This window comes from Pecten maximus, chromosome 10 (assembly GCF_902652985.1).
Source record: "Pecten maximus chromosome 10, xPecMax1.1, whole genome shotgun sequence".
NCBI lineage: Eukaryota > Metazoa > Mollusca > Bivalvia > Pectinida > Pectinidae > Pecten > Pecten maximus.
Window position 1 is genome coordinate 3,938,206 of NC_047024.1, and position 17,112 is coordinate 3,955,317.

Below are 17,112 nucleotides of genomic sequence, written 5' to 3' on the forward strand. Positions count from 1 at the left end.
TCAATCCAAAATAATGAAATATTAGATTGGAGGTCACACTAAAATTTCACAATTAGGTATTTGTAAAAACTACATATGTATTAAGAACATTCTCATATGGAAAGATTTTCAAGGTCAAAGTTTAGTTCTTTAATTTCTACCTGGATATATAGTGCAGTGTTGCAACATCTAGAATTAAGTGCATCATCAACTCTCTGAAGTTAGGTAGATTTCAATGAGAATCAGTTTTACAGTAAACACTGTCAGCCTAAAACTCGTGTATCTGTCTGGTATCCTCCACACATTGGCAAGGGAGGTTGTGGAGTTGGGATCAAATCCATATCTACTACAGTAAAAGGCCTGATGACTTTAACCCTTCTGAAACTACATGGGTACCATGAATATCAGGCTTAATGCTGATAGAATAATATAGTGAGGAGGAACTGAAGGTGTTACACAGGTGATACCGGTGTTATACAGTCAATGTCATTATAACAAGGTGTTACACAGGTGATACCTGTTATACTGTCAATCTCATTATAACAAAGTGTTACACAGGTGATACCTGTTATACTGTCAATCTCATTATAACAAGGTGTTATACAGGTGATACCTGTTATACTGTCAATCTCATTATAACAAGGTGTTACACAGTCAATCTCATTATAACAAGGTGTTACACAGGTGATACCTGTTATACAGTCAATCTCATTATAACAAGGTGTTACACAGGTGATACCTGTTATACTGTCAATCTCATTATAACAAAGTGTTACACAGGTGATACCTGTTATACTGTCAATCTCATTATAACAAGGTGTTATACAGGTGATACCTGTTATACTGTCAATCTCATTATAACAAGGTGTTATACAGGTGATACCTGTTATACTGTCAATCTCACTATAACAAGGTGTTACACAGGTGATACCTGTTATACAGTCAATCTCATTATAACAAGGTGTTACACAGGTGATACCTGTTATACTGTCAATCTCATTATAACAAGGTGTTATACAGGTGATACCTGTTATACAGTCAATCTCATTATAACAAGGTGTTATACAGGTGATACCTGTTATACTGTCAATCTCATTATAACAAGGTGTTATACAGGTGATACCTGCTATACTGTCAATCTCATTATAACAAGGTGTTACACAGGTGATACCTGTTATACTGTCAATCTCATTATAACAAGGTGTTATACAGGTGATACCTGTTATACTGTCAATCTCATTATAACAAGGTGTTATACAGGTGATACCCGTTATACTGTCAATCTCATTATAACAAGGTGTTATACAGGTGATACCTGTTATACTGTCAATCTCATTATAACAAGGTGTTACACAGTCAATCTCATTATAACAAGGTGTTACACAGGTGATACCTGTTATACTGTCAATCTCATTATAACAAGGTGTTATACAGGTGATACCTGTTATACTGTCAATCTCATTATAACAAGGTGTTATACAGGTGATACCTGTTATACTGTCAATCTCATTAAAACAAGGTGTTACACAGGTGATACCTGGTATACTGTCAATCTCATTAAAACAAGGTGTTACACAGGTGATACCTGTTATACTGTCAATCTCATTATAACAAGGTGTTACACAGGTGATACCTGTTATACTGTCAATCTCATTATAACAAGGTGTTACACAGGTGATACCTGTCGTACAGTCAATCTCATTATAACAAGGTGTTACACAGGTGATACCTGTTATACTGTCAATCTCATTATAACAAGGTGTTACACAGGTGATACCTGTTCTACTGTCAATCTCATCTGAGGGAGATTTTCCAGACATAAGCGATTAATGAGGAAGGATTTTGCTACCCTGGCAAGGAAGTGCTTGGGAAGTTCCAACTTATCTACGTTTCACAAATTACTTCATAAAATATATGATAAGAAAACTATAACAATATGTCAAAAGGATTTGAATATCAACTAGGATATAAACAGCCCTTGAATAAAGTTGAATAAAGTATTAGAATAAGAAATGCTCGTTTGATTATGAATTTAGAAAATGGTTTTAACTGAAATTTTTAAGAACACATTCACCAAGCAGTTAACAATAGCTGAGTGGAGCTCCCTGTGGCATCACGGAACCAGTTACTGTCATAAAACTAGATGTCAGAGTAGATAACATGATAAAGTTCAGTCACAATAACTGAGAAAGAAAAATAAAATGCAATAACATCAACTCAACATCATTTATAACTTTATTTTCATTAAATCACAATTTAATAAGAAAACTAACAAATGAGATATTTACAATTAGCTGTCATCACAGGTAACAAAACTACCGGGCTATTATACACTTCTGTACACACCTGGTTATTCGTCACCTGTATCTGTCCTCCTGGTGTTGTAATATGTACATTTTATACAGATATCTCCTAACTCGACATCATACAGTATCTTTACATAGTAAGCTGTACGAACTCGCCACTGATAAATCTCTCCTAACACGACATACATTATCTTTACATAGTGAGCTGTACAATCTCGCCACTCTGATAAATCTCTCCTAACATGACATACAGTATCTTTACATAGTGAGCTGTACAATCTCTCCACTCTGATAAATCTCTAACACGACACCATACAATCTCTCCACTCTGATAAATCTCTCCTAACACGACATACAGTATCTTTACATAGTGAGCTGTACAATCTCTCCACTCTGATAAATCTCTCCTAACACGACATACAGTATCTTTACATAGTGAGCTGTACAATCTCTCCACTCTGATAAATCTCTCCTAACATGACATCATACAATCTCTCCACTCTGATAAATCTCTCCTAACACGACATACAATATCTTTACATAGTAAGCTGTACAATCTCTCCACTCTGATAAATCTCTCCTAACACATCATACATTATCTTTACATAGTAAGCTGTACAATCTCTCCACTCTGATAAATCTCTCCTAACACGACATCATACAATCTCTCCACTCTGATAAATCTCTCCTAACACGACATACAGTATCTTTACATAGTAACTCTGATAAATCTCTCCTCACATGACATCATACAATCTCTCCACTCTGATAAATCTCTCCTAACACGACATCATACAATCTCTCCACTCTGATAAATCTCTCCTCACATGACATCATACAATCTCTCCACTCTGATAAATCTCTCCTAACATGACATCATACAGTATCTTTACATAGTAAGCTGTACAATCTCTCCACTCTGATAAATCTCTTCTAACACGACATACAGTATCTTTACATAGTGAGCTGTACAATCTCTCCACTCTGATAAATCTCTCCTAACATGACATACAGTATTTTTACATAGCGAGCTGTACAATCTTGCCACCCTGATAATTCACTCCTCACATGCTGTTCCAAACTTAATCATACCTTAACTCTTTCACACTATTTGACTTTCAAAACTCTTCATGCATACCACACAATCTCTACCCTTATAAGAACTCTCTACCATGCATAATCTCTTAACATATTAAATTCACTATATTTCATACTCTCTCAACATATATAACTCACAGTAATTTGTATTCTCTCTCAACATATTCAACTCACCGTCATTTGTATTCTCTCTCAACATATTTAACTCACGGTCATTTGTATTCTCTCTCAACATATTTAACTCATCGTAATTTGTTTTCTCTATTTTCAGCTTTGTTCTCTATTAATTACAGCCTCTAGAACTTCTCAGTCTTCAAACTTAATGCGAATATTTCTCACACCAATTTAATTAAGCCACATCATGCCGATACACTTAGTTATAGCCATTACTGAGAACCTGGTTCTCGACAAATTAGGCTGGATTAAGAGCTGATGTCAGCATCTTGTAATGAAACCCTACCCTGGTCCTCCTCAACTAGTACTTTGTTGTGATATGCTCTTAGATGGTAGACATATCGAGATTTCTTCCAGAAAGTTTTCCCACACATTACACAGTCAAACCTTTCATCTGACTCCTGGTGAAATTTGGTATGCTCGTAGAACCCCATACGTGAAGCAAAACTACGATCACACAAATTGCATTTGAAGGCACCAGAATGACCAGCAACATGATGCTTTAATTCATAGGCATCAAGAAACTTTTTCTGACAGATTTCACACTTGAGTTTTGCATCATCATTATGGATGCGACAGTGTCTCTGGAAATTATATATCCTAGAAGTCCTGAAGTCACACCCAGGTTCGGTACACACATGCTCTTTCCTGTTCAGCGCACGCCCATTACCACCCTGCCTGGTACCACGGGAACGCCTGTTCACAACACCTGTGTTCGCCTCATACATGCCAATACCAGAACCAAATGCCTGCTGAAGAGCAAGCATGTCGTCCGCCTCGAGAGTTGATGGCTGGTATGCAGACACGACTGAATCAGGTTCAATCTCCAGGTCCGTGCCAGGTACTAGAAGGATAAAACAGAACCAAGTCCTCAAGTGTTTTACCATTGGTCTAGACACATCACATGACCCATTTAAAAGTTAATGAAAACTCATCCTTGTGTATAATGTAGAAGCGATTTCACCGAGGCACCACAACACTTTTACATGGATTTGTTAAGGAACATTCCAACATAAGTTTATCTGCCAATTGGTATTGGAGTTTTCTGAATAAAGATTTTAATTGTTTTATACATCTGTTGAGGAACATTCCGATAAAATTGTTTGATACATGTAGTAGGATAGACTAACACCAGCGTTCCCTTCAGTGATATCTCCCTCCACCGTAGACTGATAGTTCACTGATCAATTAATTGACCATGATGGTGACATTTCTATGCCTAGCTTTAATTCAGCCTGAGCCTACATAAACTTAGACCATACAGTACTATATGAGTAGACTTGTCACTAATCATTAAATCAATGGACAACAGTTTATTTTAACTCTCAACCACAGGGATCTAGTTGATCTCTGTCAGATTTCTCGTTCCCGTAACAAATACATTCTATCTGTACAGACTTACATATCACACTGTTGATCCCTGTCAGATTTCTCGTTCCCGTAACAAATACATTCTATCTGTACAGAATTACATATCACACTGTTGATCCCTGTCAGATTTCTCGTTCCCGTAACAAATACATTCTATCTGTACAGAATTACATATCACACTGTTGATCCCTGTCAGATTTCTCGTTCCCGTAACAAATACATTCTATCTGTACAGACTTACACATCACACTGTTGATCCCTGTCAGATTTCTCGTTCCCGTAACAAATACATTCTATCTGTACAGAATTACATATCACACTGTTGATCCCTGTCAGATTTCTCGTTCCCTATCTGTACAGAATTACATATCACACTGTTGATCCCTGTCAGATTTCTCGTTCCCTATCTGTACAGAATTACATATCACACTGTTGATCCCTGTCAGATTTCTCGTTCCCTATCTGTACAGAATTACATATCACACTGTTGATCCCTGTCAGATTTCTCGTTCCCGTAACAAATACATTCTATCTGATTACATTGTTTCGATTGTCTCTCCATGCATACTCTCCCAACTACAATACTGTTGTCTATAACAATGTCAAGACAAAACCACAGCTTATTCGATCCTCAGTACAAAAACTAAGACAGTTAATAGTTTTTTTTTGCATTTAATAATAATCAATATAATCCATCTCAATGTTATACAGCACTTTTTATAGTTTGAAACAGGATGTAATTGTTACTTACACTGAACAAAAAAGTATATACATGAAACTGAATCTCCTGCAAATCAACCTGTCAAATCTGAGATACACTCAAGTTTCTGTTTGACTGTCTCAGGACACAAGAAATACAAGTTAACTGGGACCGAGTACACCTCCACCAGGAAATAAAACATCTGTACAGTAGTAGGCCGAGTCTGGTCAAAACTCTGTACAGTAGTAGGCCGAGTCTGGACAAAACTCTGTACAGTAGTAGGCCGAGTCTGGACAAAACTCTGTATAGTAGGCCGAGTCTGGACAAAACTCTGTACAGTAGTAGGCCGAGTCTGGACAAAACTCTGTACAGTAGTAGGCAGAGTCTGGACAAAACTCTGTACAGTAGTAGGCCGAGTCTGGACAAAACTCTGTACAGTAGTAGGCCGAGTCTGGGCAAAACTCTGTACAGTAGTAGGCCGAGTCTGGGCAAAACTCTGTACAGTAGTAGGCCGAGTCTGGACAAAACTCTGTATAGTAGGCCGAGTCTGGACAAAACTCTGTACAGTAGTAGGCCGAGTCTGGACAAAACTCTGTACAGTAGTAGGCCGAGTCTGGACAAAACTCTGTACAGTAGTAGGCCGAGTCTGGGCAAAACTCTGTACAGTAGTAGGCCGAGTCTGGGCAAAACTCTGTACAGTAGTAGGCCGAGTCTGGACAAAACTCTGTATAGTAGGCCGAGTCTGGACAAAACTCTGTACAGTAGTAGGCCGAGTCTGGACAAAACTCTGTACAGTAGTAGGCAGAGTCTGGACAAAACTCTGTACAGTAGTAGGCCGAGTCTGGACAAAACTCTGTACAGTAGTAGGCCGAGTCTGGACAAAACTCTGTACAGTAGTAGACCGTGCCTGGACAAAAAATCGTCAATTGCATTGCATATACATGTATAAGCCATTTCATATTTCAAATTGGTATATTTATAGTCAATGAGTACATATTTGCATATAAATGGAGTTTGTATGTCACTTTCATAAGTGGAGATTATAGTGTGATGTTCCTTGTCCACAGAAACACCAAAATCTTACAATATAGCACTGTCTTTAGTCTTCCTCAGTACGGTCTGGCATAAAGCTCCGAGATGGAAACACCACACTTCCGTAGGCGTATGGAGTATTACCAGCCACATGATCAGAACTGCCAGTCACATGACCAGCACTTTCCGACATACTCTCACTATCAGTAGTCATTTGACTGGACCCAATCGTGTCTTGTCCAGAATCTGCCGTCATGTTATCAGAATTTGACATCACCGTATCAGGACTTGCTGTCACATGACTAGAACTTGCTGTCACAAGACATGAGTTTGTTGTCACATGGCCTGAGCTTCCTGCTGCATTTGCAGACATTGTGAGGGCAAGAGGTTCCTCTAAATCCCTGTCTACTCGGCTCGCGTGACATTGTACTATCAACAGAAGATGAAGGCATGTGGTGGTATTCATGTTTCGGTGATACAGGGCAAACCAGAATATTAGAATTAGTTGGATGTGTTGAGGAGACGCTTTGATGCGTTGTAGATATATTTGATTGTGGTAAAGAAGCAACGTGGTGTGACAAGGTGTACTTGGAGTATGGTGTAGTGTTGCTTATATGTGATGAGGAGACATTTGCCAGAGACATAGACATGCTACTATGGGGCTTGACGATGAACTGCTTCAGGTTCACATTGGAACCGACACCAGTCTGAGACTCGTTGGCCTCATTGACGCCGCCGAAGATGAGATCATGGTAGAGTTTAAAACATCCCCTCTCCCTCTTACACAGAGCCACGTCGCACGCCTCACACTTGCAGCGACTGTACACCAACCAGCCTGACTTGGTCTTAGTTTTATTTAGCTGACAGTAAACACATAGCTTTCTATTGATGGGGCCAGAGATAGGGATGAGTTTGTGGATGGCAAGTCTAGTGGGAAGGGAACCCACTTGACTCGAACTTCTCCAAGAAGGTGAGGCCGGGAAAGAAGAGCCCGATACAGGGGAGGCTACCCAGGGATCTTCTGAAAGGATAAAGAAACAACACCAATTACAAACACGACAACAACAAGGGTAAAAAGGCCAAGCACAAATAATGTCTGTTAAAAGTACCACACCAAATTCACTTCATCACAGACTACTAAATACGAATTCACTGCCTAATATGTCAGAATTTATTTTGGACACCAATGTCAACGTAGAGTTATCTCCCCCTGAAGCATGCCTACCTAAATCGGCTGCCTGCACCAAACACTTGGGTCATTCAAAGGGGTATTTAAATAGCTGTTTATTTGAGTATTGGGTAGCCTCAGATTTGTACAGGAGAAGTTGACGATGAAAAGTCTCAAAACAATTCCTTTCCCTGTTGTTACATAGGGGGATTGCACACCGACTACATTTGTAGTAGGTGTTGACACGCCAACCCGACTTTGTCTTAGTTTTATTCCTCAGACACAGAAAGCACTTGGTGTATTTGTTGTTCTCATTCTTGACAGGGATGTGTTGGGCGAGGTCGCCCGTCAGAGGTGAGAAGGGTTCTGCACCTGTAGATTGGGAGAAAGGAGGATGGAACAGGCCAGACTCGGTGTCTGAAAGGATAAAGAAATCACGCTTTAGAAATATGGCCTTAAACCTTGTACTGAGGACAGTAAAATAGAAATATGGCCTTAAACCTTGTACTGAGGACAGTAAAATAACAGACTTAAAATCTAGGATGACCCCACTCAACACAATTTCCTAGCATGCATAGGATCCTAAAATTCACCATGAGGTTTACATTGAAATACGGCCTCTAAGTGTTTAGAGGAAGAATGTACATATGACTTGCTTCGTGAGCATTCCTTCTGTTGACACCAAAGTTCAATGGTATTGTTGTTTATATTTGTTTCCAATCCGCAGATAATCACATTTAAGCCAAGAAAACAATATATACAGATGAAGGCATCCATTTGACCAACATACCAAAAATCCCTTCCAGTACAAAAATGATACATTGTACTGTAAAACCACTTAACAATGGAAGACCACCCAAAGTACAGGTCATTCTGGACGAAAAGATTACTATGTTACTAGTATATCACAACATTTCATTTATGGTTTAATTATAGATTTCCTAATATCATGCTCTGGAATAATATTCATGCTGTACTTTAGTAAATTGTAAATTATATCAAGTCTTGGTACTCACTGGGTAGGGCAAGACTCCCTACAAATAACATGTATTACAGTAGAAATTGACTTTGAATGCTCATTTTGTGATTTTCAATATTTGGTAAATAATGATTATCTCCCTTTATGAAACAGTTTATCTCCCTTGTGTAGATATTATTGACTAGTTACTGTGAGTAAATACATTATTATCTCCCTGTGTATATATCAATTGACTGTTTACTGTTGTTAAATGCAATATCTTATAGCTTATCCCCCCTTTGCTCATTAAAAGATCTTCTCTTATATATATAATAATAATACATATTGTTTATCACCCCCTTTATTGTGATGGTTAAATCCCCTCCCCTTATGCATTGTTCATCCGCTCTTATGTGATTCTTTACTTCCCTTTTCTATTTTGGTTGATAGTTATCTCCCCTTAGATTTTGAATTAAAGAACTAGATTTTGCCACAAGTTTCTATACTACTATCTCTCTTTTATTTCCTCAATCTCTGCACAAGTCTATCTCTGTATTACTCATCAAACATAATACTAACACTTGTAAGAAGACATTGTCTTTTTTAGCCGAAAGGAAGCCATATGGGTTCATTGCTTCATTAACATGCTGTGGAACAGGTCAAAACAGTTTCTGTCCTTGCCGATACAAAGTGGCAGATCACACTGTTCACACTTGTAATAGGTGTTCACACGCCACCCTGATTTTGTCTTCACTTTATTTCTGAGACAGAAGAAGCATGTGGTGTACTTGTTCCCATGGTTACGAACAGCCCTGTGATGTGACAGGTGTGTGGTGGGAGGGAAAAGAGGAGGCATCATGGGAAATAGGGCGGAATCATCTCGCTCTGAAAGGAAAAAGAAATCTTAATGTAGAAAAACCCAGTGACCTCGCAGTAAACCTATTTATAAAATCCAGTCAAAAACCAAAAGTCCCGTAACTTGTCATCAGGCCTGTATACCTTTTTATTCAATAATGTCAAGTTTTTATCTCAGAGGGGTATTCAAGTGAAAATCTGTTTGTGTAACAAGGTATTGGTTTTGATGAGGGTACAATATCTATCTTACACAATAAAGCCGGAAATAAATGATGTTAGGTTTCACTTTCATGCAAATCTTTAATGAACCATTTAAAAAATGCCAAGTGAAGAATCAAAATCAAGAGTGATTGGAAGGGGATTCCAACATTCCAAGTCACATCATAAGTATAACTATGTAACTGGTTACAGAGTAAGCTCCCTTACTGTATCAGTGATTACCACGATAACTCACGACAACTGTCTACAAACTAATACACCGAAGCTGATATGTGACTGATGCCAGCTATTACACCTCCAGGTTTTACAACATTTATCTTTCACAACAGTTGTGGTTGGGTAATAGTGCGAGGCAGACTATACCAGGCAGAAACGCAATTTATCTCACCGTCATTGTGGTATTATGTAATGTTGTTTCTAAATCAAAAAAATTATCTCATTATTTAGTGATGAAATATTGATTTTATGCATGTCAGCATAGCAAAGTCTTGTTGAATATGTATGATTCTTTGTGTTACTGGATACAAGCTACACCTGTAGTCACACCCAAATCTGTGAGTGTAACGACATTATATGTACACTACGCTATCTACGACATAACATCAATTGTTTTTTTATTGTCATCTTTTAAGTGGTGTTTTCCTTTGTTACAATTTTCCTATACTCCTTTTTAAATTCCTGTGGCAGTCTCCACCTTTAAAATTCAGTGAAAACTAATTCCTTTTCTTGTCAGTTGTTTAAGAGCCAGAGAATTTAGAGATGATTTAGAGTGGTTGGAAAACCCCTGAAGAGCCTCCAACTTGAAAGTTATCATATGGAGATAATTACCCTGGAGGTATCCAATAGAGAATTCCACTTGGAAGGTCTCCAAATTTCAAGTTATCAATTCAGTTAGACATGGCAAGTTGGCAACATCAAATAACATTTCTCTAAAGCCTTGAGCAGTCATACGACTCCTTTTAAAAATACTACTTTACTTTTATTTATAAAATCTAGAATGATGTTTAAACCTAAGGCTAGAGTTTTTTTGAAGTTCCCCATTGGGGACCTCTTGTCATGTAAACTGTTTATCATGGCAAACATGACAAGCCTAGTCTTTGCCTGGGTATGACTCACTACTTTACCAGGCCACCAGGTCACAGGCCGGCCAAGGCTTTTCTCCTACAGGCATGGCTAGCTATTATCTGGCACCAACCTAATCTTTCTTAGGTCATGTTTTCATCGTCTTATGAATAAAACTGATACAAATAAATTGAAATGGATAACAAACAATTAAATATAATATATATATATATATATATATATATATAAATATAATTTAAGCTTTCTCCTACTGGTGAAGTTAACAAATCTTTCCTTGCTCCAAATGTACTTTATCACTGGGCTGACAACAGTGGTTACAAGCCCTCTACATTATCAGGGACCCATATATGAAGGTCTCTTTATGATGGTGTATATATAACGCCCATTATTACACTGCTGAGTACAAAGTATTTTACCAATGCCCAGTACAAAAAGCACCAACACAGTGTCCTATTACCCTTTTTATTGTGTTCCATAACATCAGTGTGGGGACTAGCATAACAAAACCTCAAGTTCAGTCAAATATATATTGTGTGGTATGTGTAGTATGTAGATTATCTGCCCTACAAGCTGTACATTGTATATATTTATAAGGATGATTCCCTTTGTTGTAAAGTTAGAAAAGTCTATAATTACAGCATGTCAAGTGGGAGAAAATTCAAAGGGCAATAACTCTGTCAAAAAGGGCAGTAAAAATGGAAACTTGTTATTACAAAGTCATATACCAAATCTTATCACATTAACTGTAGTCCTAACATTTGTACACATTTTTTAACATACATATTTCTTTTACAGCAATATCTCTTACATATATATCTCTTCAGTTATTATGGGGAGACTACAAGTTTCTTCTATCCAAAATGTTTTCCATATACTTCTCCCCCCAACATGCCTACAGATAATGAGATAAGTGATTTCCTGTGTACAAAGTTACCATCTCAGATTCATTTTATACAAAAACACATAATACGGACCAAGTTTTGTAACCAATAGACAATATATTCGAAGTCATTTAATGTTTCTATTTGACATGTATCAGGAACAAACTGTCTGCTTCACGTCACTACCAGGTATGTTATGAACTGCTTGACAGGCCTCTGAACCACCTAGCATTCATCTGAACTATGAACCACTGATTATAAAACTCTCAGACGGGTGTTAGATCCACCTAGCATTCATCTGATTTATGAACCATCAATTATGAAACCCTCAGATGTTTGAACCACCTGGCATTCATCTGAACTATGAACCACCAATTATAAAACTCTCAAACAGGTGTTTGAAATGCATGGCCAGTGTATGAACCCAGTGATATGTATCCGAACACTAAATTGTACCTTACTAAGCCTGAATTTGAACTCCCTTGCATGTCTTGAGCTGAGTATCTGAATTACCTAATATCTTAAACACTAGACATTAATCCAAAGTTCACAGCATACATATACACAATCTTTGAATGAATTTACTTCTATCTGAACCAACTTGTCTGTATTTGAAGCATACGTCGGTGACAGCACGCCTGCTTGAGATGTCCATGTAACAAGGTGTCAATATGCTACGGGCTAACAAGATTTCTAAAGATTCATCTGAAGTCCTCAGATTCATATGTAAGGAAATGGTGGATTTGCTAAAACAGATGTTCGGTCTTCGTCAGAGAGATTATGGAACTTGACGAAACAGGCGCGAGGGCCTGTACACAGGGCCACATCACACATAGCACATTTGTCTGAGGTATATACACGCCACCCTCTCTTAGTTTTGACGTTATTGAAGCGACACACAGCACAAACTTTGGAGGGCCTGGTCTTAATGGGGAGATGTCGGTTACCATGGGTGTCTACTATACGGTCCAAATTTAGAGAGAGGGGAGAGGTGACCGACATGGTCAGTGTTTGGTTAGCACGCATTGTCAGGGCATCCATCGGTCCTGAAAGAACAAAACAAACGCACTCAGTTTCTTTGGTTTTTTCATTTTTATTTTCAACTTGCTCATTTTCACTTTCAACATAAACTGCCTGTACACTATGTACAAAGTCATGCATACAATATAAAGTCAGCGACCAAAGGTTTGATGGTTTATGTTGGGGGGGTAATTGGGGAGGTGTTTAAATCTTTGGTCACTTCACATTCACTAATCTTCATCATTTAAAGATAATTATGCAAATTAATCTAATAGTATCAAATCCCGAACTTGCGTTATATAATTACAAAATTTCATTCACTGAAAATATTGATCATTTAAATGTGGTAAAATAACTTCAGTGTTAATTGTCTTTGCCATCATGTACTAAAAATTTCATTTAGTAAGGTATATCTATATGAACATTATATTTTTTATCTACTACACTTTGAGCACGAGGTCCTGAAGACATACCGTAAAAGTAAAATCTACGGTATCATAAAATCATTTCGCTTGGAGACAAAACTCACAACAATGAGAATCCAAACAACCATGTCTTTATCACCGCATAAAACGGGCATTTTAAGACTTTGCAAGTTTCAGTATATTTTAGTTTAAATGCTCGGCACATTATCACTGAAGGGTGAATGAGGTCACAGGTATTTTTTTTCCTCCTCAATTGAAGCATACTCAGTGGATGGATACAGATGACATACAAGGTTAGACTGCCCCGGACCAGTAACACTCTCCTGACTTATGAAGGGTTCACAGAGGGACTTATGGAAGGTACCGAAACAGTCTCTCTCCCCAATACACAGCGGAACGGCACAGGCCGAACAATGAAAGCGAGAGTACACCTTCCAGCCCTTCCTGGTCTTCACCTTGCCTGCCTGACACATCACACACAGCCGGGGCTTATTCTCTACATTTCTATCTATTCTATGCCCCAGCCCCTCCAGATGCTTGGTAACATTGCACTTATACGGACTTAAGCTGCCAAAGGTTGTTGAGGGTCCACAGACAGATCTAAGGGGGCCAGGGTCTGAAAGATAAAACAGAATGGCCAAAATCATCTCTCCTGCTTAAACCAGAAACCATCAATACTTAATATCAACTGTCACTAAACCATCATTACTTAAACTAAACCCTCAATACGTATATATTAAAAAAATTATTTTCCAAGAAGATTTAATAAACTAAACCAAACATTAAACTAAATCTCCAATGCTTTAAACAAACCAACTATTTACACTGAACCTTCATTAATTTTCTAAATAGCCCTAAATAGGACAGATAGAGGTTTATTACAAAGCAATCTCTGGTCTAGACACTGTAGGATTATCTGGAGGTTATCTTAGGGCTAGGCTCTGTAGGTAATCTTGGGGCTAGGCTCTGTAGGTAATCTTGGGGCTAGGCTCTGTAGGTAATCTTGGGGCTAGGCTCTGTAGGTAATCTTGGGGCTAGGCTCTGTAGGTAATCTTGGGGCTAGGCTCCGTAGGATTATCTGGAGGTAATCTAAGGACTAGGCTCTGTAGGTAATCTTAGGGCTAGGCTCTCAAAGAAGATTTCAACCTGTATATAGAGATCACTCAACACAACAGGGTATGGTATAACTGTCAGAACAATTTTATTTTACAAAATGAATAACAGAAATCATAATCAGAAGCATGATGCATATTTATAACAGATTGTCTATAACACTTGTTACCTTGGTGGACTAGTTTGTAACTGACATGCATTACTGTTAAAGTTTAATTAAATGCAAAAGGTACTTTTGCTATGTTGCAGGTGAACACGGTACCAGAGTTAAGGTGTTTGGATGATGTGTGGTATTAGTGTTCAAACTTACACTAATGTGTGGTATAGTTCTGGTGTTGAAACTCACACCGATTGGCCGGTACAAACATTTGCACTCAAGACCTCACACCTGTACCAGGTGTGTAATAAATGTGTGTGACGATGGTACAGAAGGAAACAGTCCCGCTCTGATGTTGTATTACACAGTGGTACCTCGCACCCCTCACACCTGTACCAGGTGTGTAATTAATGTGTGTGACGATGGTACAGAAGGAAACAGTCCCACTCTGATGTTGTATTACACAGTGGTACCTCACACCCCTCACACCTGGTACAGGTGTGTAATTAATGTGCGACGATGGTACAGAAGGAAACAGTCCCGCTCTGATGTTGTATTACACAGTGGTACCTCGCACCCCTCACACCTGGTACAGGTGTGTAATTAATGTGTGTGACAATGGTACAGAAGGAAACAGTCCCGCTCTGATGTTGTATTACACAGTGGTACCTCGCACCCCTCACACCTGTACCAGGTGTGTAATTAATGTGTGTGACGATGGTACAGAAGGAAACAGTCCCGCTCTGATGTTGTATTACACAGTGGTACCTCGCACCCCTCACACCTGGTACAGGTGTGTAATTAATGTGTGTGACGATGGTACAGAAGGAAACAGTCCCGCTCTGATGTTGTATTACACAGCGGTACCTCGCACCCCTCACACCTGTACCAGGTGTGTAATTAATGTGTGTGACGATGGTACAGAAGGAAACAGTCCCGCTCTGATGTTGTATTACACAGTGGTACCTCGCACCCCTCACACTTGTACCAGGTATAAACCCACCATCCTGATTTGGTTTTGATATTATTTAACTGGCAATAGACACAGAGCTTCTTCTGGCCTTCTAGGTGAACCAGACGGTGTTGGGGCTCTATCTTTGGTGTACCCTTGTTATCAGTCCTGACCTCAAACAGGTGACCTTGAGGATGGTGACCTTGAGCAACTACCATGTGTCTTTGAGGTACTACCGGCACACTTGGTACCGACATTCGAGCCATCGTTGTCAAGTGACCCGATAAATGTAATAAGGTTTTTGATTGGCTGTATGGATTTGAGGCAGGTTCTGAAAAGGATAAAAGGACACAAGATTACCCTCCCATCACCGAAAACAGCAATATCTAAAATGTCTTAAACAAAACAGTGTCTTGTGTGAGCTAGAAGCATTTAAGTGATTGACTTGCATCTACTTGTCTGCACTGTAATATTGTAGTCCAGAATTTGCATCATTTTGTGAAAAGTCTGCCTTTAAGTCATTATTCACATTGTCATGGGCAAGCTGAAGGGCAGGGGCCGAGGTTGGAGCCGCATTAACTTGAGAAGCTTGGGCCGAGGTTGGAGCCTCAACACTGGAGCCTCCATACATCAAGTTATGGTACAACATGAAGCAATCCCGCTCTGAGGTGGTGTTACACAATGGCACCTCACAACCTTCACATTTGTACCGTGTGTAGATCCACCAGCCTGATTTAGTCTTTATTTTATTAAACTGACAGTACACACACAGTTTCCTCAGACCCTGAAGGTGGGCAAGTCGGTGGTGGTGCCCACCCAGATACAATGAACTTGCTTTCTGCAGATTACCACCATAGGTAGGGCTCTCTGAAACTTTACTACTGTACGCCTGACCTTGAACTGGGAACCCTGGGGCCGACATGCGAGCTAACATTGCCAGATGACCTTGCATGTCCCCCTGGGCTAGGATATGCGATTGTCGTGGAGGATATGATGCAAAGCTTTTTGAATGGCTCTGAAAGCTTTGCATTTGTCTGTGGGATACTGATGCTGGCCCTGAAAGGACAAAAGTATTTGGAATTATCCAGTATACAAGAAACCTCATCCTTTATTTAGCCAACTACCAACACCAACATGCACCCAACTTTTCAGAGTATGTATTGTGAGGTGTCAGTGGCCGAAACACCACTATGCTTTTGTTCATAAAATAACTCTTTGTGATACATCTGAAAGCATGACCTTGTTCCTTTACACAACGCCACATCACATGTCTGACACATAAATCTACAGTACACTATGTAGCCAGACTTAGAACGCACGCGATGCGATGCACAGTACACACACTTTTTCAGTTTGTATCCTTGTGAGGTAATCTGAGTATGAACGACACCTTTAGGATCTAATATGGTCGCATTCTCCCCACTCTTGAGCAGGCCCAGATGCTCATTTGACCCAAGGGAGACATGTTCATCAAATGGCCCCAAATATGAGTCAAGGGAGCGTTTTGGACCGAGAACATCATGAGGCACTGAAAGGGAGAAAGAGAAGAGTTAGGACAGAGACCAAGTGTACCAGTTACATATACCCTGTAAATACATCAATAATCACAAGGGTAAAACACAACACAAGGGAGATAATCAGGTTAGCTATGTCAGATATCATGCTGCTGCACAGACCACTA

At 39.1% G+C, this 17,112-nt stretch overlaps 1 protein-coding gene and 1 long non-coding RNA gene across 26 annotated transcripts in view; one reads left to right on the forward strand and one right to left on the reverse strand.

Annotated features, from left to right (window-relative positions):
* The window catches only part of LOC117336493 (zinc finger and BTB domain-containing protein 17-like), a 122,569-nt gene that overhangs the window by 83,403 nt on the left and 22,054 nt on the right, over positions 1-17,112 (reverse strand). The window contains exons 5-6 of one of the 25 annotated variants that reach the window (XM_033897083.1): positions 7,886-8,245; positions 7,568-7,681 (exon numbers count right to left, since the gene is read on the reverse strand). The exons of 12 other annotated variants lie outside the window; for them this stretch is intronic. In XM_033897083.1, coding sequence (XP_033752974.1) covers positions 7,917-8,245 — 329 coding nt within the window. In that variant the 3' untranslated portion in view covers positions 7,568-7,681; positions 7,886-7,916. 12 more of the 25 variants (XM_033897086.1, XM_033897087.1, XR_004534633.1 and 9 more) reach the window with 12 other exon arrangements.
* On the forward strand, positions 389-873 carry LOC117336497. Its single transcript, XR_004534636.1, has 3 exons — positions 389-428; positions 479-622; positions 653-873. It is a non-coding gene; the product is annotated as an uncharacterized LOC117336497 (long non-coding RNA).